This window comes from Elgaria multicarinata, chromosome 7 (genome assembly GCF_023053635.1).
Source record: "Elgaria multicarinata webbii isolate HBS135686 ecotype San Diego chromosome 7, rElgMul1.1.pri, whole genome shotgun sequence".
Classification (NCBI taxonomy): domain Eukaryota; kingdom Metazoa; phylum Chordata; class Lepidosauria; order Squamata; family Anguidae; genus Elgaria; species Elgaria multicarinata.
This window is the reverse complement of record NC_086177.1, coordinates 13,823,416-13,850,906: the sequence shown is the minus strand read 5'-3', so window position 1 is coordinate 13,850,906 and position 27,491 is coordinate 13,823,416. Positions and strand designations below refer to the sequence as shown.

Genomic DNA, 27,491 nt, shown 5'->3' with positions numbered 1-27,491 from the left:
CTTTGGCTATGGGGCGGTATATAAATGTAATAAATAAATAAATAAACCTGGTGCCGTCTAGATAGTTTGGACTACAATTCCCAGCATTCCTGATCATGGGCCATGCTGACTTGGACTGATGGGAGTTAGTGCAAAGCTTCTGGAGGGCACCAGGTTGGGAGGTCTGACATAGGGGAAAGAGGGAACACAGAACCATATTTTTCTTTAGCTTCTTGATATAGCTAAAGCAATACAAAATCCACTCTGGAAAAACTGATATAATTTGAATAATTCAATGGCTTTGCTATTAAAACAAGTAATGAAATCAAGTCACCAGCTGAGATTCTGCCCCACATATTTTTTTATCGTTATTCTTCAGTAGCAAAACAGCTACTGTTATAAAGGATTTTGTGTGTGTGTGTGTGTGTGTGTGTGTGTGTGTGTGTGTGTGAGAGAGAGAGAGAGAGAGAGAGAGAGAGAGAGTCATTACACCCTCAATGCCCTATAGGATGCCTTAGCATTAGGTGTAGCAGGTAGGGGTTTTTTCTAACTACAACAGTGTCCCTGTGTCAGGTGCTTTATGAGTGAATGGCAATTATTCATTTACCTGAGACAGGCAAGAGCTGTGAGTAAATGCCCCCAATGGCTTCAGCAACTGAGAATCAAGCCACCCTTTATGAATAGCCCTTCCTAGATTTTGTATCTTGTTCACGCTAGTGACAGAACGTTAGGAGTGCAGGATGGAACATTGGGTACTGGCTTAGCGAGGCAGAGAGAGTGATGCAGTTTTAGTATCCTTTATCTGACAATTTAAAGTGTGCTGCAAACATTAAAGCTCTCAGCGTTGGAGAGAAACATGGATCATGATCCCCCAGTGTATTCTCACACGAGTGGAAACAGCAGTACCCTGTTCTCCCCAGAATATAATTAGCAACTTTGTGGCAAGAATTCACCAGTCTGCATTAACAGTACAACCCTCTGCCTGCTTACACCGAAGTAAATCTCATTGCGTTTAGTGGGGTTCACTCTGAGGCAAGTTTGCATAGGATTGCAGCCTGAGTGACCTTAAGAGTGTGATCATTTTTCTGGATGAATAAATGTAGAATTATTATTATCATCATCATCATCATTATTATTTGTATCCCGCCTTTTGCCCAATGCTGGGCCCCTTAGAAGAGATTAATAATTTGGGACTGTTTGTAGATTTGTTACCTTCCTTACTTAATCATCTTGGCTTTCTCAGTGTTGAGATCTTGTTCTCTTGTTTGTGTTTTGACCCCCGGACAATTCTGAAGCTTTCACTGACCACTGTTTCTGTATTAGCTGCAAAGTCCCTGTATTTGAGTTGCTTTCGGTGCAGTTCAACTTTGGAAAGCAAGTCCCATTAAGCTATTTATCTCCTGACCATCCAACTGTTGTGGGATTTAGTCTCTATATAGCACCGATTGTATTTGCTGTTTTCTGAAAGCTTGGCCTATCAAGAGGGGGTCAGAGATAGGATTCCTTTCCATTGCGATTCGAACAATTCATAAAGAGAGAGTTCAATTACCTGCTAAGCAAAGTGGGAAAGTGCTACCTTACTTTCTCTAATCACATGCCAGCCACCTCCACAGAGTTGTGTGGGCATTAGACTAGAGCAAAGCTGTTTTCAACTGACTCTAAGCTTTTAAGAGCCCTTTGGGGCAAGCATAGATTCACCGGGGTGGGAGGTGGCATTCCATTGACTTCAAAGTGATCAAGTTTGTAGTTTAAGATTAGAGTGCTGTTTAGTTTTCAATCCTCAAGCCAGTAACTCAAGAACGATTCCATGGAGTTCAGTTCTACTGTTTTAGCACTTTGGGGATTGTAGCCTTATTAATTTGAAATTGATGGTGTATATTACTGTGTTTAATTAAAAATGTACAACTTGTAATTTTTAAAATATTAATTACTTCCATCACTGAAACTAGCTTAATATCTTTATGTTTTATATCTGTCCATGTAAAATTGCTGTCTGTCAAGACAAATGTATAAACACACCAGCTGTTTTAGCTAGATTTCTCTGCTTAATTTCATCAGAATTTTAGGGAACAATCCTTCCAGCATTTCTCCTTCACAAGCTCACTGAAATTATTGACATTTGCACGACAGCATAAATACACAAAAGCAGTACTAGAAATAACTTTAAACATACCACTCAGGAAAGAATGGTTCCCAACAAGGCATGTAAAATTTCCTATCCTGTTCTCCCTTGTTTGCCTGCTTACTTCTAGTGCAAGAACAGCTAAGAGGTTCAGACCAATTCATATTCCAACATGGAAAATAACCTCTGCTTGTGGAACATGGTAATCTGAGTTGTAGAGGTTGACCTGAGACATGCTGAGAAAGTTGTGACAGGAGGACCATTGACTATGGCCTATTTAGGCAGAGGCCGTGCTCCACCAGGATTGTAAGATCTCCCTTTCATTCAGCTGCAGCTTTTCACATCTTTGCCTCATATAAATGTAGTGATGTTCCAATTCAAAGCATTGTTAAATACCCTTCTTTATTCAAGCAGCCTCCTTCTTTGCTCATTTAAGCAAACATCCTAATTAAAGTAACCAGATTTAGGGTGCAATCCTATGCATGTTTAGACAGAAAACGTCTCTGCAATTCCCAGTATGCCTGAGCCTAGGTAGCTGGAGGAATGGGGTTGAAGGGCTTTTTTCTATCTAAACATGCATAGGATTGCACCCTTAGGATTGCATAGTGGTCAGGAGGTGCAACATTGTCAGTTGGCCTGTAATGCACTTCTGTAAGGTGGGAAGTCATTAAAAGAAAGATTTTTAAAATTAGGAAAAAGGACAGTGAAAAAGAAAATGTGGGTCAACAGCCTACTGATGAAGCGCAAGACTAGTCTGTGTATTACATTTTTTATTCACAACAAGAGCTTTGGCTATTGGGTGGTATAATAAATAAATGATATACTAGAATTACCAAATCATATTCTTATGTATTGTACACCTGAGTCTTGTCCACCCATTTTTCTTCGTTGTATGCTGTCCCCATGCAGGATGGATGGTCACAGTATCACTTTGTAGCCTCATCGTCAACAATAGAGAGGGATCGGCAAAGGCCGTACTCTTCATCACGCACACCTTCCATCTCTCCAGTGCGCATGTCTCCCAACAATCGTTCAGGTAAGACCAAGCTTACATGGTTGAATAAGCAAGGAAGTAATCCATCACTGTCATATAAGGCACTGAAGTGCTGTCAGAAGCCTTATTAACCATAATGAGACATGGGAAAGATATTTTCAGTGTTTAAACTGTTTACTATTCTATAGCTGCAGTCTATACTGACATCAAAACATTTAGGATAAACCACAAAATAGACTGGTATTAAGAGTGTTGCTTTTTTTTAATATAGCAGATAGATCGTTGGGCTTAAACCTTGGTAACCTATGTGCACACTTCTATTTAGCCATGTATTTGATTCCATATTTGAAAATTGTTAATAACCCTGGCTTACAGGATGATGTGTGAAGCAATTTGCATTGAAAAAGTGCTATTGATGTTACAGTAATCATTACAATGTTCCTTATTACCTGAGTATGAATGGTGGATGAAGTAGCTTGTCCTGTGACCAGCCCAGTGTTGCTAAAGTCAGTAGGCAACATGGTCTTCTGGAGAGGACTCTCCACTCTGGGCTATCTCCAGGGGAGGGGAATTGGACGTGCCCACTTCAGGGTCCTGAAGTTATTCCCATGAGCTGAATCAAGATCTCTATGAGTGAAGGCCTACTTGTAAATATAGTTCTCACTGCAAGGAGGATCTAATTGCAAAAAAAGCCATGAAGCCAGGTGTTGGGTGTGGCTGGAGAGGTACATATAAAAGGGAGGAAAGAGGAAGGTGAGGAAAACAAAAGGCAGAAAAGAGGAGAGGCCAGCCATCATCTTCTCTTTGAAGCTGCTCTGGAAAGACAGCCCTGCAACATTGGGCACCCATTGGTGCTCATTGCCTATAGGACAGGCAGTCAGCATGTGCCTTGGAATAGAGAAAGAGGTTGGAAGGGGTCAAACACCATTTGTAAAAGGTTATATACCAGTGAAGTAACTAGGTTTGTCAAATGTATGTGAGTTGGATGGTCAGTAGGAAGTTGACAAAAATGGAAGCCAACCAAGCTGCACCCATCACACTGACCTTTCTTAGGCACCTTACAACCCAATCCTGTACAAGTCTACTATGAAGTAAGTCCCTTTAGTTCAGTGGGTCTTACTCCCAAATTAGTGAGCATAGGGCCTTAGTGTTATCCTCTTTATTATTTTAAGGTAGATTGAAGTACCTTTGTTTTTTATTTAGGATATTACATTACCCCATAAGAGAGCTGCGTCTTTCTAAAGCAGTTAACACCCAGAAATTTTGCTGTAATAAAATCACATTTCTAAATTTTAAATAGAGCAGTTTGTTGCTTGCATAATTGTGGCTATGAATGAACTTTGTTGCAGACTCTATAGAAAGAACCATGTACTGGGGAAAATCTCAACACATAAGTTATCTGTGGAAAGAATTAGCATTAAGGTTTGTTCATTAATCCACTCTAAGTACCCTGATACTCAGTTCATAGAGGCCTCTTCTAGCCTGCCCTCTCTTTCATTCCTCCAAGAGCATAGAGTCTCTCTCAGTCAGAGCACAGTGTGACCTTCTTTGGGCATTTTCATCTCGGAATTTGTTCACATTGTCCTGCTAAGGTTGTAAGAGGTTTTCAGGAATTCTCTTGAACTGTGCTTGAATTTTTGGGTTAGAGATCCATGAGTAACAACAAACTGATAAGGTTGCTTCATTTAAATGTTCTTGCATCTATCCCATTTGCATCAACTATCATTTAATGGTGTCCCTAACCGTCCTATCTTACTGTATTCATCCTATCAGAGCTTACCATACTATGTACAATGTATATTCAGAGTTTTCTACATGTATTTGTTCCACTGAAAACATACTGATCTAGAATTGCTTTCAAATGAGTGGAGAATTAATGAGGCCTTTTCAAATGGTCTATCCTGGACAAGCTAGGATCAATAGACAATTTGCTGGAGTCTCAAAGTGGACACGTGCATAGCTTTCTGTGGTGTTTGGTTTTTTGTGGGGAGGCACCTGGTGGGCAGAACATTGGAAGTGTGGGCTTTTGCCTTCCCCTTTAGCAATATGGGAGAGAGGAGGGGTTGTAACGAGAAGATTAAGATGCCAAAGTTGCTCCATTGAGAAGCAATTCGGTGAGCCCTATTCTGTCTTGTTCTCTTTTCTTCCCTATATCTCCCCTCTCTCAGAACACAGAGTGGTTTAATAAGACTCTTCCTCACTGCCTCTTTCCTTTTCAAGTGCAGCTATGCTTGCAAATATATTCTTAATATATTAACATGCATGGTAATATGCCCATAACTGTTGTGCCTAGTTTTGCCTGAGGCTTTCTGTGGGTAAGCATTGCCATGTTTTATAGTCAGCGGTTCTCTATTGATCTCTGTTTTGTGTTGAACCATTCAACATTGTTTTAAGAAAAGGTAGGACTTAAAACCAATTGTGTTGATACGGTTAAATTACTTTCCAGCTCTAATTTATAAAAAGCAGTGTGTTGGCAACGTTGAACAGGTTAGTCCTATTTGTAAGTGTTGTTTGGTTCTGAGACAGCCTGTACAACCCATATATATTCATTTTCATGGTTACAGCAGAAGGTCTTTTGCGCAATAATAATTCACTTCCAGCTACAATTATATAGACTGCAGTGCTGACAACTTTGCCATGAATTCATTCACAATCACAAAGGCCTTTATCACTAGAGACATTACCAAGGCCACCATAATAATGCAGCAGCTCTTCCTTGTTAGTAGAATCAGTGAAGGAAAAAAAATGCTGCTGGCATCCTTTAATAAAGACTTAACCTTGAGAGTCCTTCCCTTACTGGCAGATTATCTGCCATATTCTGGTCAAATTTGATGCCACATAAAAAATGTTTCTCATTGGGATGCACATTTGTGACAGCATTTCCCAATTCCAGGCAGCTTTATTTGTCTTTTAAGAATTTCTCTCAGGTCTCTTGGCAAACAGAGAGAGAGAGAGAGAGAAAGAGAGAAATGATTATTTTTAAGGAAACCTATTACTCATACTTATTGAAAGGGAGAGCAATTTTGCTATAACCAATGCCAATTTTTTAAAAAATCCTCATTGTACCATAGCTCTAGTGAAGTTTTTTTTTTTAAAAAACCATAAATTAATATTTAAAGGAGAATTTCTATTTGTATTCACATCTCTTTGAAGAGTTTGTTTTTGAAAATAAATTTTAAAAAAAACTTGTTACTTTGCTTCTCAAATACCATATTCCAGTCATATTTGAAACTGAGACCTTCCCCTAGCCAAAGAATGCCACATTTTAAATTCTCTTCTACACTGGAGCATGGCTGAGATTGAAAGAAGAGGAGAAGTCTGAGGCCCACACAACTGTGCCTCCCCATTTGATTTGAGAAAGACATGAATCCAGGATGGATTTATGGCTTTACTTGCCCCAAGTTCTCCCAAGCCGAGAGAGAACAATGAACATATGTTGACTGTGTCAAGGATGTCAGATTCTTGAAGTTAGAGTTCTTGTCAAAAATGACAATTACTTGACTCCTGGCTAATTAATTCCCATGCCTTAAATTTCAAACTACACTCTGTTCTAAAGGGACAGGCCATCCCAAGAGATGCTATTCTTTTTCTTTTCTTTTTTCTTTTGACATTGGAATAGAATGTTGTTTGAACAAATCATAATGGCTCTCTTCACCAGGAAGGAAAATGAATAAACCCAAGTGTACTGAATTCGAAGAACAGGAAAGTTGCATGATCACCATGGAGCCTAGTGTGGGAATAAAGTATTGCAACTGGTTTGCTTCTTCAGGTTGCATCAGCTTTCCAGTTTTTTACACTATATTCTTGTCTTTATAACCCTTGAGAGAGTTAACTACTAACTACTTTTATAGTTGCTGGTCACTAATAACCCTGTTCAGATGATACACTAAGCCATGGTAGATAAGCATTTTGGCATAGAATATGGCGTAATCCAGTACCCACTGACATTATCCCATCACCACTACCTATATACCACACAGGGTGACCGCAACTGATATTGTGTGTGGCATGGGGCTATCTCTAGCCCCACACTATGCAGACTTAGAACTAACAAGGAGGAGGTTTAGTGATGGGAAATGGAGAAAGCTCTTTGCACATGAAGGGCACGTTGTACAGTCTGCCTCCTAGGGACTTGAGCACTTTATTAACATTTCTCTGCCTAGAATTCTAACAGGTACCTCACCTTGGGACTCCAGACTCAAACACCAAACTCTATCCCACTCCAACAAGTAGAGGGTGCCAGGACAGCGCACCCCAGATAGGTAAGCAATGGAAGGGGGAAACCAATGCTACGAAGTGTAATTGCTGTGACTGTCACCTATCTCTTCCCTGCACAACGCTATAAATACTGTGCCTTGCCTAAACTGTATTCCTCTAACACTCCCCACTCCCACAGAGGAGGCACTCATCCCCACATGCAGGAAAATTAATGATCTATTGGCAAAAAAACAGGTGCTGCATTGCAGCCATTTCAACTGCTGGCCACTCATGTGGACTTTTGCCTTGCAGGATCAAAGCCTGAATGGATGCAGCAGAACAAGTTGTCACCATGCCCACTTCAGCTCCCAAGGGGAAAGGGGTACATATCCTTAAAGTCATTGCAGTCTTCCCTTTTTCTCATGGGTGGAGTGAGGACTCTTCTTCTCTCCCTAACACCGACTGCGTATCCCAGTTCAGGGGTGCTGTACTCCAGCTGCCGATGGCTTGTTGTTCTCTGTCTCTCTTTCTCTCCATAGGGTGCTCCCTCACAAGTGCAGGATCCATCTCACATCTTGTTCCATGCAGGCCAGGAGGGAGACCCACTTCATGACCAGCTATAGTGACCAGGATGCTCCGGGTTGTTCCTCCATGGGGTTGATTGTTATGGCTTCCATACCCTTACATGCTCCACGACAGACGGTTATGCAACAGATGTCCCCACCATGGAGCTGTCACCATGAGACACTGCGCCTGCTACCCTGCTGTGTGCCAAGCCACTGTCCAGAGCATAGGAGTTTTGTCTTGCTGGGTGACTGGCTGGCAACCCCATATGTGCTTCCTTTTCAGGATCCATTCCATTTTGGACGCTAATCAATAAAGACTTTGACATTGCCACATGCGTTGTTCCTTTGTTGCTCGTGGCTGAATCCCTTTCTCCCACCTTGGTATGATCTGGCTTCAGCTGGTTTCTGGATGTGGCTGAGTGGGGCAGTCAAGGCAGGGGGCTTGGTGTGCTCTGTCCACTGACTCATGTCCCCCAAACGCTGAAGGAACGGGCATCTCAGGGTGCACCAGTAGGATGGGTGTATGAAACAGACAGGTGGGGTGAGGGATGACCAGGGAGAGGTGCATTTTAATTTCTGTGAACTGCCATTGGGCAGTATAAAAATGCAATAAAAAAAAAATAGGCCTGTGGGGGTGCTACCTGGCAGAGTTGTCCAAAGAAGCAAAGGGGAGGTGGATGGTGTTGATAGTTCACATCGGTTGCTAGGCAGAGAAGGGCAAAACGGGCTAATTGGCCCATGCAAGAACTGAACTCCTCCTGATAGGCTCAGGTGTGCCTTAGTATGCCCTTCACCTTTCCTAGAGTGGGGCTGTGCCCTGGAGCCAAACCAGAGACTTCCAGCATGTAAAATGTGAGCTGTGTAAACAGACTAGAGATTCTCCTGCAGCTGCTGTGTTCCTGACAACTATGATTGGATATTTAGGGGGGGTGCAAGAGAGAGACAAATGTATACGATGCCGCTCTGCTGCTTCAGAGCTGCTCCGTGGGGCTGGTGGTGTAGGGTTGAGTCCCAGGAGCCCCTTCTTTTTTGTCTCTTACATTTATTTTCAAGACATGCAAAAGGTAAGTAAGGGCATTTTCCCCACTTTCCCCCTGGTGGGGCTTGCACTCCTAGCTTTTCTTTTCCAACCTTGGGCCCTATGGAGTGAGTCCCTGGAAGTTGTTGCTGTTGTCAGCGTAAGTTTGTGGCTGCCCTTGTTGCCTGTCTTGGCCCCTCCTTTTGGGTCCTTCCTGGGAGGGTCTTGACTCCTTGTCCCAAGAGGACTGGGTGTGCTTTGTGCAGGCGTCTTGCTCAAGAAGCTATATGGATGCTGTATTTTGTGGGTCTCATTCTTTTGTTTCTTCTGCTCTAAAACAATGCTTGGGGATTCTTTTAGAGCAGAAGGGGATTCAACTCCTTACTTCAAGGCATGTGCCCCTGGGGCTGAAGGCATGGAGGCACTGTGACTGTGTGTTGTGATGTAAGGAGTGTGTTGAGTTTGTTCCCATGGTAGTGAGTTCATTGTCTTTGTGAGTGAATGTCATGTAAGTGTTACTGCTGGCACAATCCTGGATTGATATCCAGGAATGCTGTGGGTATGTCTACTGTTTTTTCAACTGTTTTTGTATTTTCTGCCTGGTTCGTCCCTACCACCTCCCCACCCCACCCCACCCCACCCCAGCTGAGTATGCATTCAGTCATTCCACCGGCATAGCAGCACATATCTACAGTCCACATATAACTGGTATATAGGACTACTCTGTAAATTTGTTTTGTAAAGCTTATCGATAAAGACAATTGCAAGATTACATAATTGGCTATGGAGAGTGTGATCAAGTGTTTTTATAAAGAAAAACACTGAGTTTTTCTTTATAAAAACCTCTTGTAGATTGCTACTAGTATGGATGTTCATCAGGTCTCCAGATAACCCCTGACAAAACTCCTCTTAGGAAAAGAACCAAGTTGAATCTGAAGAGCAAACCTGTGTGACTTTAGTAGGCAGTGAGTGAAACCTGACCAAAGGCATGCAAATTATAAAGTACAATTGAATTGATGCAAGGAAATCAAAAATAGCTTGACACTTGAAAGAAACCTTTGTAAAATGGCAAAAAACACAAGATTCCTACACTATCTAGCCCAAGACGTTGTGGCTGGAAAAATCCTGAATTTACAGGATTTCAATAAAGTCATTTGTCCAAATAGTGCCAACCACATGTCCCTTGGGCACTGAGTCGTCCTAGGCAGATATGAGCTACATTCCAGTCACTGTCAAGAAAAGAACTGATGGCCCTCCCCAATAATCAGCAAATAATGATCTCTGGATTTGCTAAGAGTCCTATATGACTCCCCCATGTCTTTTGGGGGGTGGAATGAAAGTGTATCCAACCAAAACTGGTAGAAAGGGTGTTTTAGCTAATGAGGAAAAGGACGGAAAACTCATAGAATCAGCAAATAAAGTTTTAAAATTTCATGCAAATATGGGAAGAATTTATTTCATCCTATCTATGGGACAGAGAAGACACCTCTGACTCCATGTGTGATTTCTCCAGAGAAACTTGATCACACACTAGCCCTTTTCTGCCATTGAAGAGGGGTTGTGCTCATTAGGCCCATTTGTAGAAACCCCTTTCAGACCATCACACAAACTCCCTCTGGAAGGATGGGGAGATTACAGCATCGTTTATTATACGCACAATTCCACTCCCTTCTCTATAAATTTAATTTGAACCACCTGAAGAGGGCTATTGTTACATTACACCCAAATCAGGCCTGAGTGTCTGACGATCTTGGGTTTTAATCTTTTTATTTTTTCCAAACATCAGTAAATAAGAAAACACTAAAAAACAAAATATACCTATAAAGACGCGCCCACAAAAACAAGACAAAACAAAATCAAACAGACAAACAAAACGCCAAATAAAATGTTCTTCCAATATTCTCCTCAGCAAAAATATATAACAATGTTGTCATTATTATTGTTTTTCTTTATCACTGTCAAATCCAAATTTCTAATTTCTCTCTCCACATTTTCTACGCAGTTGGTTGAATCCACAGATCTACAAGTCATTTTTTTCTTGTCCCTTCATAAAGTTTACAAAAGGTTCCCATTCAGTTATAAAACTTAGTCGATTTTTCTATCATTATTGCTGTGAGTTTCACCATCTCCGCTAGCTCAAACATCTTCAGTAGCCCTTCCTCTATTGTGGGCACTATTTTGCCCTTCCATCTTTGTGCATATATCAGTCTTGCAGTTGTCGTCATATATAAGAATATAGTCCCATGGCTATTGTTACATAAGGACGTGCAGATCCATTCCATCTGCACTTCATGGATTGTTGGGCGTCTTTCAATCTGTTGTTCACTCACTGACAGAATCAAAAAAAAAAAAACACAGAATTTTGTTCTACATGCACTAATTTGCATTAGCGCTAATATGCAACTCCACCAGTCTGTATTAGATAATGTGCATGTGCAATAGTTTGCATTACCTACAGGGAATTTGCTCATTGGTGCATGTGCACATTAAATTTAGTTAAGATTCTTAACTGAAAGACAACACTGTGTGTACATGAGGAAATGGGTGTAGCCAGGCAATCCTAGGTTCACTGCATTTCATCATCTGCTTTTACAAATTTGGGCCTCTGAGGAAATTATAGTAATGGCATGCTAGCATGGTCACAAGTCATGGGCTGTAAGTCACCCACTTCATACAACAGGTCAGAGATGAATTATGTGTGCAGTATCTCACAGTAACAATTCATATAGTGCTCATCTATGAGAGCACCTTTGGATCCTTTGCTGAAATTTCAGTGCTCCCCTCATTGCCCCATGATCTTTTCTCTCTTGCAACTTCATCCTAAATGCCTGCCTAGGGCCAAAGTCAGACTGGTCTGTGTGCCGCCTTTGGCTGACTTTGCAGGCCTAGAGGTGTCACAGCTCCCCAAGATGTCTTTCGGTCTCATTGCTCTGATATCAAGGAGTGTCAGCAAGACAGCTGGATGCTAACATCTTAATATTTTAATTCCAAGGTCCATGAGCAACATGCGTTAAAGTGTTTTATCTTTGTCCAGATGCTACAGGTTTTTGAATGACATCTAGTTGCTGCAGATCAGCTGACCAGTTTCAGTCTCACTATGAAAATGGATTATACTTCTTGCTTATGTATATGATGTTCTTGCCAAGTAGTTGAAGTAACAACATTATTTAGAATTCTTGTGTGCACAGATATTTCCTCCTGAGGCCAGTTTTGTACCTACTAATGTAGAGGTCAGCAGAAGGTAGACTGGGATCTACTGCTGGATTTCTGGGTGATAGAATTAGATCATCAAGGATTTCTGACACCCAGTTATCTAACAATGGCAATAGCAAAAGGAATCCCCCCGCCCTCCACTACACCACCAAAAGATCTTACTGCTGAAAAGTTAGTTAGTAGTCGTGATCCAAGGTGGGTGTTTATGTGAGTTGTTACTCAGAACCAATTCCTGGGCTCAGAATTCTTTCATTTTAATTGTAGGACTTTTGCACTTGGCTCTGGTTGGTGGATCTTGGGATACTAGTGTTGTTGTTGTTTTTTAAAAAAGTAGATCCTTCAAGCCTGAAGTCTGCTCACCCCTGTTCTAATATGCTGAGAGGTTAAAAAATCTGTATTTGTTTTTATTTACTAGCAAGTGCCCCTGCCTCACCTCGGGAAATGATCAGTTTGAAAGAAAGAAAAGCAGACTACGAGTCAACTGGAACAAATGCTACTTACCATGGAAATAAAGGAGAGCACACTTCTAGGAAAGACACAATGACAGGTGAGGCAACTATTGCATCTCATACATTAAAGAAAATGAAACAAACATTGTGCGCTGGAATTTGCGTAGCAAATGTATAGGCTTTAAATATTTGTAAAACATCTTAAAGCTTTCCTCTCAAATATATATGTATGGTTGTGTTGCTTATCATTATGGCGTCATTTGATCTCCATCTGACATTGTCACACAAATCCAGAGGGAGAGGCGGGTAACTATTATTATTATTATTATTATTATTTATAGTTTTGATTTTGTAAGTGCCCATAAATTCAGTCTGAATATTTTCTTTGTGTCATAGATTTAAACAAGTCTGTGTTTGAGCTGCAAGCTATAAAGCATTGCCAGGATACATAGGAAGTTACAGTTTCCATTCCTGCAGCATAATGTATAATTCAGTGATAAAGCTTCATATTATAAGACTGAAGTTTGCATTCTAATCCTGGTATCTTTCCTCCACTGGGAAAAGAGGTTTTATCTGGTTTAATAACATCATTTTTTTCCAAACAGAAGGATGTAAACATAACTTGCACTACCCATTTTGGTTTCACAGTACTGTCTTGTTTGAGCATATGTAATGATTTCTAGCTATTGCTTTGGCTTGGCAGGAATTGGAATAACTGGTCCCCTGTACATTAGATCAGTATGTGACCACTCTTACTTTGTTTCTTTCCTTTTCTGTTATCACAGCTTTTCCTTATCCTTAGGGAGTATAATTTCTCTCTCCTCTCTTTTGTCACATCTTACACCTTAATTAAATGCTTTTCTTTCTTACAAAACCTTTCAGAAGCAGCTTAATTATACAGCAGTGTTTGCTGCTGAATATTTCAGGCCAGAAGTTTGAATTGCTTTCTGAAAAGTGACACTCCTCTGTAGGGGACAGGGTGTGCTGTGCTGTGCAAAAGAGATATCCATACATCAAGGTGGTTCTTCCCTGTCTAAATTGTTTCCCTGGAGGAACATCCCACGTTCCCCAACTCAGCTGCTGTTGCGGGAGGGACAAGACAGTGGACGAGTGGATTTGGCAGAGAACTCACAAAACCTGCTCCAGGGTTTAAAGGGGGAGAGATTGTAGGCTTGACCTCTTACTCTTCTTATGCACTTACATCTGTCACGGATTGGGCTTCGATAAGAAAAAAATGAGAGATGGCACCTATCCTGTTGTGGACTCATTCTCTGGTTGTGCATCCTTTTGCCAAAATGGTACATTTTATGTGCAGGAGAAAGGTACCAGTAGGCTCAGGGAACCCAAAGACTGGCAAAGCAAAAAAAAAAGTTCTTTAAAAAGAACTCTAAAGGGGAGATGGACCTAAAAGAGTTCAATGAATACTGAGCATGGTCAGTAGGTACAGAATGCCAACTGATTGATGTGGAGAGAAATGGAAAACCAGGGGCAAGGGGAAATGGGATTTCCTGGGGAGGAGCTGGAATCCTGAATTGGAGCACTCCACACTGCAGTGTTTTGTTGCAGGTCCCACTTGTGATTCTCTGAATGCGGGCTTCTTAAGAGGCCTTGGGAGCTTTAGGCTTCCTGATTAGCCTGTAATTTGGGAGGATTTAAATCCATGGTTTTGTGGGTGTCTAAAGTTAGTTAACAATCTGCATTAGCCTCTGCATGATGCCATTCTCCCCCCTGCACCGCCCCAACATTTCACCTATCTGTCGGGCTAAGCATTACTGGGCTTTCACTATTAACATGCTGACATCCCTGACCATTTGTCACCAAACTATTTCCAATGGTGGCTACTTAATCTGATAGCGGTCTGCTGCTCACCAAGCACTGTGGTGGTTCAGCATCCATTCCTCTCTGCAGGCACAATTTTCTTTGTAACTTGTAAATGTAACTTAAACAGGAAACAATAAAGACGTAGAAATACATTGCACAGTTTCAGTAGTTTGAGCAGTTTCATTAGTTTGTGCACAGATACAATTTTAAGTTGAAGCCATTCACTTTTCAGTTTTAAAAAAATCTGTTTAGTAAAAAAAGAAGACGAGATGTGGGGGATTGAAACCAAAATAAAACAAAAAGGCTAGATAGATGAAGGAGTAACCGTGGGAATGGCAATACTTTACTTAAGAAAGGGATGAGAATTTCTCTGCCATCCGGGTATGGACATACATAAAGACAGGTACACAGAAGGTGTATAATAGGTGGTTGTCTAAATAGGGCAGCTGTGAGAGGAGATTCCAGGTGAACAATTAGCAAAGTGTAAGCATGGGGAAGGAAATAAAGGATGAGACATGGAGGAAACGGGTGCAAAAAAGTATTTACAAATATTAACAAAAGTAATAAGTGTTTATAACATTATGCTTGATAGTTTTTTTCTTGCAGAGATTCTGTATAGTTCAAGAATCAAATCTCTCAAGAGCTGTCAGTATAAGCTGCTTGTTCAACAGCAAAGTTGCTGCATTTAGGATCTAACAAAATTTGCTACAGATTGCCAAACCCTTCAGGTTTTCACCAGGTTTCAGTTCGTGGAGCCAAAAAATGAAACAAAATATAGACAAGCAGGAAACCAAATCGTAAGGCCATTGTGGAGTACATGATCCCTTCACTCTTCAGTACATTTGATTCATCAAGAACTAGAAGAATTTGTGAAGAACTCCCAAAAAGACAAGGTCTACATTTTGACAAGGTATTGTACTCTGGTGTTGTTTTTCAGTGTCTGACAGTAAGAAAGGATCACTTCACACATTACACAGCCAATTCCAGTTCCTTGACGGGGGTATCTATAATAATGCAAGTTTTTGTCATGTTCACACTTTACATCTTATGTAAACACCTAAAACTTAAATGTGTGAAGCAGGTCTTATGTTTGGCTCTGCTCCCATTTGTGCTTTTTTGCCACTTGCTCAATCACTGTGCCTGAAATTCATGCTTGGGTTGTGGAGAACAGTATAGGCTTAGTTGCTATATATACAGCCATAGGGACATCCTTGCTTGTCAGAATCTAATCTAACAAGACAGAAGGCCACACAGATATATTGCTGCTTTGTAATAGTTGCAGTACAAGCAAGTTTATTGAGCAATTTTCTGGCAAAGGCAAGTAAGACAACACCTTTTCCTACTTTTTAAGTTGATTTTTTGATTTAAGGAAATCTCTCTCTCTCTTTTCATACCCCACTTTTTCTTTTTTTTGCCTGAGGTTCTCTCTCTGCCTCTTCCACACTTACTACATTTTAGCAGGATACAAACACTGCTACACAACCATTAGCTTCATTGTTGCCCTACCAGATATCCAGCTCTCTATGATAGATAAGCTTAGACAACCAAGCCAAAAATAATGTAATCTACAATAGTTCATGGTGTCTGATTGAGAAGAAAGATCACAAGTCTTATTTGCTTTTTCAGGTTACCTCAACTGAGCTCAGGGCAAGTTATTACTGCATCAAATAAAGCCTCATCCGAAGAGAAGGGGAAGAATAAATGAAAGAAAAATTATTCTGTTTGTCTGTGAAATGTATACATCACCTTGACAAAGAACCACAACAAGCGTGAAAAGGAAACGGGATCAACCAAACATAAAAATGGTTCAATAAAGTATAATATAAAGCCTCAGCTTTGTGAGCCTTTTTTAAAATCCCCTTCGACTGATCATTTGCACTTGGGCCAAATTGCTTGGCCAAAGATATCAGGATATATGTGGTCGTAAAGATATCAAACACAACTACACTCTCATCAATACATGAGTGAATTTGAATGTTTCATTCCAAATTCCCTCGAAACAAGATGTGGTGCCACCATTATCAGTGATGTGTTTAGATGTACAGCCGCTCCAATTCACCAGACATATTTGTTTAATCTTCTATAGATTCAGCTTTACACAAAGGAAGTATCAAGACTGCAGCATCTGTGTCAGCTAAACTTACCAATTTCATCATTATATTGATGACATCTCACTCCAAATTTCCAAGCACTCTCATAAAGTGGACTAACATACACATTGGGCAGAAGGGAAAACAAGACTGAACCCTGGCTGACCTCCAAACAGAGGTCTCAGGAAGTTGACATGCAGTTTTGATTACAAGCCTCTATGATTTCCCCGCAAGGAATGCCTGTCGAGTTCCACGGCCTCATCATCAACAATTCATAGTCAACAGTTTCATAGGCCCTGAAAAATCTAGCAAAACCAATAAGATAAAAAATTCCTCTTAAATTATAAATGAAGATCAGTCATCAAAGCCAAAGCTCATGTGTCATACACAGGTCAACCTTTGAGACTGCCAAGGATTTAGGAATCAATGGAACTGTAGAGGCAGACACCTGTTCTACAAGCTTGCCCAAAAAAGAAAGAACAGCAATATGTATTAATTTAATGTTTATATTTGAGGAAGAGTTCATCAGTGACTAAATTGAAACATCTAACATCCAGTCCTCCCAATTGGATTTGTACCAACTGAGATAAGCATGGATCCAATGCATTTGGCTTGCATGCTCTCAGATCTACCTTACAGACTAATACCTGATGTGATTTCAGACTGGTCAAAATAAAAAAGAAGCACTAAGGAGCCTTCCCCGGCAACAGTCATGCTTATTTTTTTCTTAGTGGGACATGTATAACGGCCTTTTTAGAGTACTAGAAAATCTAAACCTTGTCCTCACAAAATGTAATGAGGGCTAGTTTTTCTCCAAGATGTACACTTCAAAGTTGAGGAAGTGGACAAAATCCAAACTAAATTCTGAAAAGTAAGGGAAAGGACCACAAAATTGCAAATCATTACTCCAGTGTAGACAGAGTTGCCTTTCTGGCATTTCCCTCTTTAAGAAGTATTACTACATGAGTACTACCATGTATGAGTGTTATAGTGGAGGAATCAATGACCTTTAAAAAATTGTGGTTAAAACTCAATAAAATAAAAATTCTGCAACGTTCACAAAATGCCATGGGGAAAGAGTTTTAATGTGTCACCAGTTACATCACCGAAACTGCATGAGAAGTACCACTCATTCAGCAACAGTCCATGCAGTTATTGACATTTAATGGGAAGAGAGCAATTTAGTTTTCCATTTAACAAATATAGCTTAAATACTGGAAACATTGATTTTCTTGCAATAGAAATGCTAGCTTAAGAAAGTAATTGTGTGGAACAAGATATTCTAAGACTGCAAGATTAATATGTGCAAAAAACATATTCATCAAGTAAGGTCATAAGGATTTGATACTTCATACCAAGCCATTGTAAAACAGCATTTAATGGATGTTTGTCTTGGTTACAGTTACCAAGAAATCCTGCAGGTTCTGAAGTTAGCATCAGCGGTAGCTCATGTGGCAGCATAAGCAGCTAGACTTACGGATATATTCAAGGAACGAAGCACACCCATCTCAATCACATTTGCCCAGAATTCTCAGGGTATGATCTTTCCCAGTCAGGATGCTGTCCCCCACACAGAAAAAGACCACACCTTTGACTTTAATGAGTGATTCATGTGCTCTTTTAAAAACGACGTTTTGTGTGATCACAAGTGGTTTGTGTACTTGTAAAAGTTGTTACTTGAATCGCTCTAATGTTTCTGTTGCCTTCCCTAATGGTGATAATGTGGTATTCTTTCATGATGAATTCCATACATTAAATATGTGCTGTGAGAATAAGAACATCCTGTATCTTCTGTCAAATAAATTCAGTGAGTGACCCCAATTTTTACTATTAGAGAAGAAGCAAAAAAATAATAATACTTGTATCATAACATAATAATCAAATAATCATACATCTCCATCATGTCCCCATTTAATGGTCATTTTCCTAAACAAACAAGAAAAGACCCATGATGTTTAGCCATTCATCATTTCAGCTGCCTGTATTGTGACGGGGCTATCAGAATGGTACACAGTGTTCTAAAAGTGACTGCACAACAGATTGCTAATAAAGGCATTATGATACTTGCTGGTTTAACACAGAATCGGCTTCTTTCCCACCACCCCACTGCTGCACACAGAGTTGACATTTTGTTTGGTGAAGTAATTCCTTTTTCTCTCACCTTTAGCTCAGAACACTGGAATCTCTACTTTGTACAGAAATTCTTATGGTGCACCTGCTGAAGATATTAAACACAACCAGGTATGTAGCCAAGGCAACTTAATGGATTTTTGAAACAGAACAGAAACTAAAGGGAATGTAATGATGTATTTCTGTTTGAATCAAGGCACTTGGGGCACACAAGACAGTTTTGTGCAAACATTGAAACATTCTGATAGAATCCCAGATGGAAGCGATTATATTTTTCACATGGCATTAGTTTGAAAATAATATGGGTCAGATCCACACAAAATTTTAAAAGTGGGATAATTTAGTCATGGCTAACCTCTGGATCCATCCCTATGAAATTAATAAGGTAAAATGAGTAGTTACAAGCAGAGCTGATGGGTCCATTAGGGTATGGGAGGGCAGAGGCCCACTTATGTCTCCCGCCTGCAAACTCCCCAGCCCAACACCAGACAATAACAGTTCAAAATGTTTTATGGGTTCTTACCTCCACAATGCAATTTTGTTACTACTGTCAGCAGCAGGTACACACACCTCTCTCCTGATTTGTGAATGACATTCAGCAGTGTCATTACACATGTGCAAAGGAACTGAGCCACTGTGCAGTCTTTTTGCTCCTTCCTCAGTTGTTTATTCAGGCAACAGGCAGACCATTGGGAATCCCAACTTGCCTGGTTGCCAAATATGGGCATGTAAGAGACCACCAAGAAATACTTTAGGAAAGAAATACTTTAGCTACCTAGATTCCAATTAAATATAAGGGAAAATGTCCTGACAGTAAGATCTGTACAACAGTGGAACAGTCTACCTACAGAGGTTGTGGGTTCTCCATCTCTGGAAGTTTTTAAGAAGAGGCTGGACAGCCACCTCTCATGGATGATTTAATTGGTTTTTCTGCACATTGTGGAGGGTTGGACTTGATGATCCTTGTGGTCCCTTTCCAACTCCACAATTCTATGATTCTATGAAATGGGCATTGAGTTTAGCATATTGCAACAGCAGGCATCATAAATGGTGGAGAGACAGGAGTCCCGCTGTCTGGACTTACTGTACAGTGAGTGAATTGGAAATTATCTTATTTATAATTTATTTGAAAGGGGATCCTCACCATTTTACTATAGTGTAAATGTGTGAGGGCTTGATCCCAACCACTCTTCCTATATAAAAAAAACAGTGGCTGGGTGAGAAGATGTATGCCTCCCCTACCCGCATGCGATTGCCCACACTGGATCAGCCTCCTGTGTGTTTACACTACAGAAAAATGGTGAGGATCAGCTGTCTGTGTTTAGTCCAGAGTGGGTGACCAGCCTCTGTATGTGTGTGTGTGTCAGATTTATTAATACTGCTATCCTAGACATGTTCCATTGTTTTCAACTGAAATTACTCCCAGGTAAGTGTATATAAGATTGTAAGCACAAATCTTAGTAAGTGAATTGTGTTTATGCCCCATCAAATCCAGACCCTCCTCACCATCAGTCAGGAGAGGCGGGGGAGGGATTTTAATCTCTTCTTAATTTTTATTTATTTGTTGTTTTTAAAAAATCTGTCTGGAGGGAGTTGGTGCTCTTTTTTTAAGCCTTGTTGTGGCACTTGGATTGCCTTACAAACCTCTCAGGCATTTTTCTTATGCCTTAAAATCTGACTTCTGTGGAATCTGAGTTCTTTGCATATCAATATGGCTTCAAAATGACTGCTTTAATCCTGCAGACACCCAGTCCCTCTCCAGACCTCTATTTTGCTCATGAAAGTAAAAGTCGCCTAGACGGTTAAATGGCCGCTTTCCTTTTGAGAGGTCCTGTGGATGTGGACAGGGTGGATTTTGCATGTTCAGAACTTGCGGCCCATGCTTGGTCCCGAGTAATCCAACCATTCTTACTTCTGAGTTACTTGTAAAGAGATGGATTTTGGATGCTTTTCTGTGTGGCCCTGAGGATATCATCCTCGTTTTGTGTGGATTCTTCCCTACTATTTTTCATTAATGAATTTAAAGTCACTTTATTCTCTGTGCAATGGGAGTTGTTGGTACAGATGAATATGGGTCTAAATAAGTGCTTTTGTGTGGCTATGTTAATTATTCCTCACCAATTTGCACTGATGATCTTAAAGTTAATGTACCTCAGTTCTCCCTTTCTGTGGTATGGGTGCTATTTAAAGGATTATTCTGTCTCTGGTGACCTCTGTCCCCATTGACCCTGTCCTCAGCCCCACCAGCTCCTGTGAGCACCAGCCACCACTGGTTACAAGTCCCAGCAGAAGAAATAATGAGACGATTTCTAACGTTAATAACTAAGCTTTGCTTTCTCTATTTTCCTCATCCCATTCCAGTAAGAAGGAAGTACTGTATATAATCACTTGCTTCTCACAGGTTTTCTGTAGAGAAAGAAAAATACTTTCTGATTATTGGTTTTTATGCTTTCCTGGAAAACTAATTGTATTAATATACCTCCAGTAATTCTAGAGGAATCGTAATTACTGAAATACAATTCATTGCTTGTTTATTTATTTATATATTGCCCCCATAGCTAGAGCTCTCTGGGCGGCTTACAGAAATTCTAAAATTGAGATAGGAACGAGTATGCAAAATTTAAAATTCTAGAATGCAGAACATACATACATAAAGCATTAAAAACCGTTAAAAATAAACATGTGGGTGATTAAGATGTGCTGCCATATGCCTGGGCAAAGAAGAAAGGCTTAACCTGGCACCGGAAAAATAGCAGCATTGGCGCCAGGTGAGCCTCGTCAGGGAGATCGTTCCAAGTCTGGGGGCCACCACCGAAAAGGCCCTGTCCCTCTTGGAGTAGGTACCCGGAGGAGGACCTTAGATGTTGAACCGTGACTGGGTATATACACATCGGGAGAGGCATTCCGTCAGGTATTGTGGTCCCAAACCGTGTAAGGCTTTATAGGTTAAAACCAGCACCTTGAATTGGGCTCGTTCGCAATGCTGAACTTTTCCCACCCTGCCCTAGTAAATTATGGAAACAAGATGATATTCAGCCATTTGTTGGAGGGATGGTGGGTTGGACCCAGGACCTATCTTCTGTGAGAAGGGACCTTCTGAGAGGGGACAGGCTCTGTTCACAGGAGGTCACTCTACCCAATTTGGGGGGATACCCCTCTCCCCCACACACCATACCTCACCCCATTCAGCAGGATGTCCTGACTTGCTGTGTATCATTTTGAGGGTGCTGGAGCGGCTGCCATTGGGAGGAGGAGATGGGGATGTCCATTTCGCTGTCCTCTCTTCCCTCAGTTGTCAACATGAAAGGGTCTAAGAGATATGGCTGGTTAAATATCCTTACACATTTCACCACCTCCTTAGGAGACTGTGGTGACTTCTCCTTACGATAACTTCCCCATTTAACTATGGCCCAAAACTTCCTGGGTGTCCCTGTATGAGTTGAAACAATTTCAACCTAGAATGGGTTTTTTCCCCTCCTTCTGTTCATATTTAAGATGTCACAAGAATCTTTGTTGTTCTTCCCTTCCACCATATGGTACAAAGGTAATTAGGTGTGATTATTTACCCGAGATCTAAAATAAAATAAAATCACACAAGCTGGATTTTTCTTTTAAAAGGATAAAAGCGTAGTAAGTACATGCTTATACTAAAACTACGAACACCCAAACTAATTATATTTTACATATAATTGAGCCAAAAAAGCAAATTCAAGGCAGGAGCATGTATATCAAGGGCCAAAGGCTGAGCCAAGGGTAGAGTTCCAAAGGAGACTGATGTTGAGGCAGTCTGTGTGACTGCTTTGCAACAAGTTGCTCAGGCTGAGGGACAAAACCAGGCTCGTGTCTGGATCCTCAGATCACTTGGTCCGGCTAAACTGAAGAGCAGTGGTATGGTCTCAGGCCATTATATGGGTGGTGCTACAGTCCAGCAGTGATAAGGCCCATAACTGCCTCTGTCTGAGTCCCTAGGTTAGGACTCCAACCAGCTTACACTCCAGGGATGCACAAGCAGGGCTAGGGAACATCAGAGCCAGGGGCCAAATCTGGCCCTAGGGAGTTCCCCACTGGCCACATACCCTTCCCCTTTCCACCAACCATTAATCATTTAGTGGTTTCTCAGCTTTTGTGCAGGTTTTTCCCCGTTGTAAAAGGTTGAAATGTCTCTCCTAAGGCTTGCAGCATCACTACAAAAGGCTTTTATCATGCATATGTGATTGGTCAGTCACGTAAGTGTGGGGACACCAACCTCCAGGGCCTCTCCCATGCTTTATAACCTTTATCTCCCTTTTTTTTTTAACATTGGGGAAAGTCCAGCGATTTTTTCTAGAAGTATGATGCATGTACTACAGTGCCATCTAGTGGCTGTATAATGAACGTATAGAACTTCAAGAGAAAGGAAATCCCTGAGAAAAAGCATGTAAAGGAGATCTTTCAAAGAAACTGGAAGCAGAAGCCCCAGTAAAGATTCAGGTCAAAACCCTGGTGTAGAGAAGCCCTCAGTTACTGGCAGGAGTTTTTTAAAAACTACAAGATACTGGTATTTTTTGTATTTGTCCCCACCCCTGTTGCCTTTGGCCCTGCACCTTTTGCCGTCAGACCCACCCACTTCTCTAAACATGAATTCAGCCGTCTGGCTGAAAGACACTCCCAGCCTTACTCTGGAATAGAGACAGAGTGCAATTTTTTTAAAAAAACAAAACAAAACCCTATTCTGGCAGCATTATCGATAGGGTGAATTACGTTTTACCAGTTTTAAACGACAAAAAAAGCATCTTTACATCTGGATTATATTAAATCAGGCCTTGTCAAAATTAAAGCCTCAAGTAAAATAGCAAGAGTAAGTTAGTAGTAGTCATCATTATGATCATCACTATTTGTTTGCTGTTTTTTGTCCTGAAGGCCCCCAAAATGGTGAACATCAAATTAAAATACAAACAGATAATAAATTGAGGTAATACCATCAATCCAACCAACATTGTAAAACAGCAGGATCGTGAGACCAGGTGATACATCAATTGCCACAAAAAAAAAAAGAGCGAAAAAACCCCAGTCTTTTTAGCAAAGAAGAGAACTATGCCTGGGTTGGTTGGTTATTTTGCAACAAGACTGCAAGACCCAGGCCTTAGCTAGACTTAAGGTCTATCCCAGGATTATCCCGGGGTCATCCCAGTTCATGTAAATGACACACACGGGATCCCAGGAGCTGGCAGGGACAACTCCGGGATGATCCCGGGATAAACCTTAGGTCTAGTTAAGGCCCCAGTGATTGCAGGCCTGCATTTGGCCCATGGATGGGACTGCTCCCCACCCCTGGTATATGGCAGATCCAGAACTCTGGGTGAAGCACACTATTATTTCAAAGCTGTAAGTCATCAGAGTCTTTGCTCTTTACTCATCTCTTTAAGCAAAACATCTATTAGGCGCAGTAATAAATGCAAATGCAAAGCAATCATTTTAGAAAGATCAAGCAAAACAGTAGAATTAATTCAGGAGGACTAAAGAGATGTTTTATGTAGCCGCTGAAATGCTGGAAGCATTTATATTGCCAGCCTAATAAGCAGCACTGAAGTGGAACCATTGTATCTGTGGCAGTCTGTCTCCCGTCGTTACAGTCTTACCTAACAAGCTGAGGCTTATTGTTCTGTTGATAGGTTTCAACACAGCCAGTTCCACAGGAGCCCACTAGAAAGGATTACGAACCATATCAGCCATTTCAGAATTCAACAAGAAACTATGACGAGTCCTTCTTTGAGGACCAAGTGCATCACCGTCCACCTGCAAGCGAGTACAATATGCATCTGGGACTCAAGTCCACCGGCAACTACGTCGACTTCTATTCAGCTGCCCGGCCCTACAGTGAACTCAATTATGAAACAAGCCACTATCCAGCATCTCCGGATTCCTGGGTTTGAGATTTGGGCAAGAAAAAAAAAAAAGCTCCAGGAACTGTGCATGTGCATGCATACCACGAGACATTCTTTTCCTGCAAATTTAGTTTGTTAAAGCCTGTTCCATAGGAAGGCCCTGATAATCAGTGTGGAAAAATTAAGATACTTTAGATGGCTAAAAGGATTGGAAGTTAAGCACGGGAGTGTCATTAGCAAGGGAGAAATGTATATCTATTTCTGTATCTATATAATCCTGTCTCTCTCTTTATATATAGATATAGAAATATATTGTGGGGGGGGGGACAACTATACAGTTGACCTTGTATGTAGAGTTTAAAAACAAATAGTGCTGTACATTGAATGTGGCTGAAGGCAATGGGAAGGTAGAACAGCCGAAGTGCGTCCGGAGTTAAGCACAAGAAAATGAACAGTTTACAAACCTTACGGGGGACAGCTTCTCACACTTTGTTTCCTCTCCTCATCCATTGTGAATCTAGGCTTCAAGTTGCATTTGGGGTTTCCTCTGTACAGCAAGATGTTTCTTGCCTTTTGTTAATGCATTGTTGTAAAGTATTTGATGTACATTACAGATTTAAAAGAGAGAGAGAGAGAAAGAGAAGTGCATTGTGTATATTACACCAATGCCACAGTGTTTCTTCATCTATGGTTCTAAATATTGCTTCAATTTCAAAACTTTGAAATATGTATGAATTTCCAGGGGCGAGGGAGGGATTGTTTTTTTATTATTATTTTTTCTTTTCTTTTCCCCAGTGCGTTTTAACAAGAGAAACAAAAACGGAATATTTAGCAGTATTGTTCGTTCTGATATGTGAATTTGTTTGTGGCAACTAAAAAAAAAAGGCATTCAGCAATTTCTGACAATTAACATTCATCATTCCACACTCCTTGTCAACGAAGTGCTTTTTCACTGCCTAAAATTTTAGATGTAGATATTTGAAATAGATTTTTTCATTTATACCAGTTTTCTTTATGATGATACAGTGTTAAAAGAAAATAAATTACAATTGATCTGTCATCCATATTTGCTAAGAATGTCTATTTCCAAGAATCCTCCATCCAAATACACATTCTTGCTTGTGGGCGTATGTTTGTGTGTATGTCTCCATGTATGCTTAATATTCCGTGTGTATGTTTGTGTAGCATAAACAATGTTCCATCTCAGTGTTGCCAGACATAAGAGAATTCTCATCTATGTATGAGAATCTAGGGGCTCCTTCATTTGCACGCCTGTACACAAATAAAACAGGCATTCCAGCTTGCTCAATGCAGCAATAATTCTGCTACCAACTGTTTTGGAGGAGGGCAACACAGTAGCAGTTCCTAACATCTCAAACAAAAGTGAGATTGGGAGAGTGTGCCAGATGGCTGGAGAAGGGGTGATATTTTCCTCTCTATTGCAATTGTTTCCCTAACCAAGGAAGGGGGAGTTGCTGTATATTCCTGCCGCCTATATCGGCACTATAGCAATGGCAGTAGAGTATGGTAGAAACAGCTTCTTCTTTCTCAATTTATCTAAGTATATTGTGTGCGCCTTCCCTCTGATCAGAGAAGCAAAAGTGGATGGATTTTGCAAGAAAGCAGTGGGGAGAGGGGGAATCTTGTACCTCCTTTGCATTAGGTTAGTTTTGGTGGACCCAAGATATTCCCTGCTCCCTAAAGTGAGAAATTTCTGAGCATCTGGGTTCGCAGTGATGAAGTAGGTGAAGGCTGGAGTGTTTCCTCTCCTTCAACCCTGCCCAATAAGTTCTGCTTTAAAACAAACAAACAAAAACCCAGCAAAACAACGACACAAATTTTGAGGCTGTGGTAAGAGGATCCCAAACTGATAATCTGGCAACACTGTTCCATCATGACGTTTGTCCAATTTTTAAAAAAATATATTCTCTACAGTGGAAACTCCCATGGTCTATGAGCTGACCATTGGTGACTCACATGATTACCCTGTCCTAAGTCTAGGAATTTGCTTTTTCATTCTTCAGTGGGACATCCTTTATGATCTCTTTCACGGTTTCCCAATGAAAGAAGGGAAATTACCCTTGATCTACAAGCTGCAGTACACACACAGGGAGTTTCTGTTGTGAGGAAGAACTTTCCCATTGATGCCATGGTCAGTAAAATCTCCACATCATACCCAGAAATGCTGGTCAGAGTGTTACCAGATATTTAAGTACACAGAGCAGGCCCTGCTCACTTAGAACACTGGGTGAGACATGCTGAGACCCTTATTACATCAGCCCCATTGACACTCTTGGGACATCTACTAGCTGAGGTCCTGTGCTCATACCCATCCCCAGGGAAAGTAAGAGCACAATACTGCAGCAAGCCAACCTATCTGAATACTATGGCAGAGCAGGAAACAAATGTGCAGAGCGTCATAGAGAGATTGGAACAATAACCTGGATTTTAATCTGTTTCCTATCCCTCTCCACAGAACAAAAAAAACACTCTACTTCTGTACATTTTAAAATTAGGTATAATAAAAGCGATGGTAAACAATATATTTTTGGGGGTACAATAGAGGAAGATAGGGAGGAACTAGGTCCATCATTTGACAATCATTGGTAAGTATAAAAATCTCCATTGTGGTTTTACGTTGTATTATATTAATTATAATTCAGCTAGTGATGCAATACACAGCCTTTGCACAATCAGACCACAACTACTGCAACATAACATTTCACACCAGCAGAGTCCTGGATGCAGCAGTGAATGCAGAAGGAACATGGTCTTTTCTGGGAGAACTGATATACAGTAATCCTTAGTTAGCTGAATGGCTTGGGGCAAATAAAAATGGTAGGAGAATCTGATGTTCAGGTATATAAGTTATGCTACTAATTGGCTGATACAAAGTTAACCTGGGTTACTCAGAGTTTCTAGTAAGTGATGGTAAAGTAATATGACTTGCAGAAAGGGATTATCCCAAGTTTGTCAATTATCTAGGTTTCAGGCTAAATGTTTTAAGAAACTTTTTTTTTTTTACTAAATAACAACAAAAATAATAGT

At 40.7% G+C, this 27,491-nt stretch overlaps 1 protein-coding gene across 3 annotated transcripts in view; it reads left to right on the top strand.

Annotated features, from left to right (window-relative positions):
* CTNND2 (catenin delta 2) overlaps window positions 1-25,859 on the top strand; it is a 636,702-nt gene extending 610,843 nt beyond the window's left edge. For all 3 annotated transcript variants that reach the window (XM_063130230.1, XM_063130228.1, XM_063130231.1), the window contains 4 exons: window positions 3,011-3,137; window positions 12,505-12,636; window positions 18,617-18,690; window positions 24,231-25,859. In XM_063130230.1, coding sequence (XP_062986300.1) covers window positions 3,011-3,137; window positions 12,505-12,636; window positions 18,617-18,690; window positions 24,231-24,491 — 594 coding nt within the window. In that variant the 3' untranslated portion in view covers window positions 24,492-25,859. The remainder of the gene's footprint in view (window positions 1-3,010; window positions 3,138-12,504; window positions 12,637-18,616; window positions 18,691-24,230) is intronic.
* The last annotated feature ends 1,632 nt before the right edge of the window (window positions 25,860-27,491 follow it).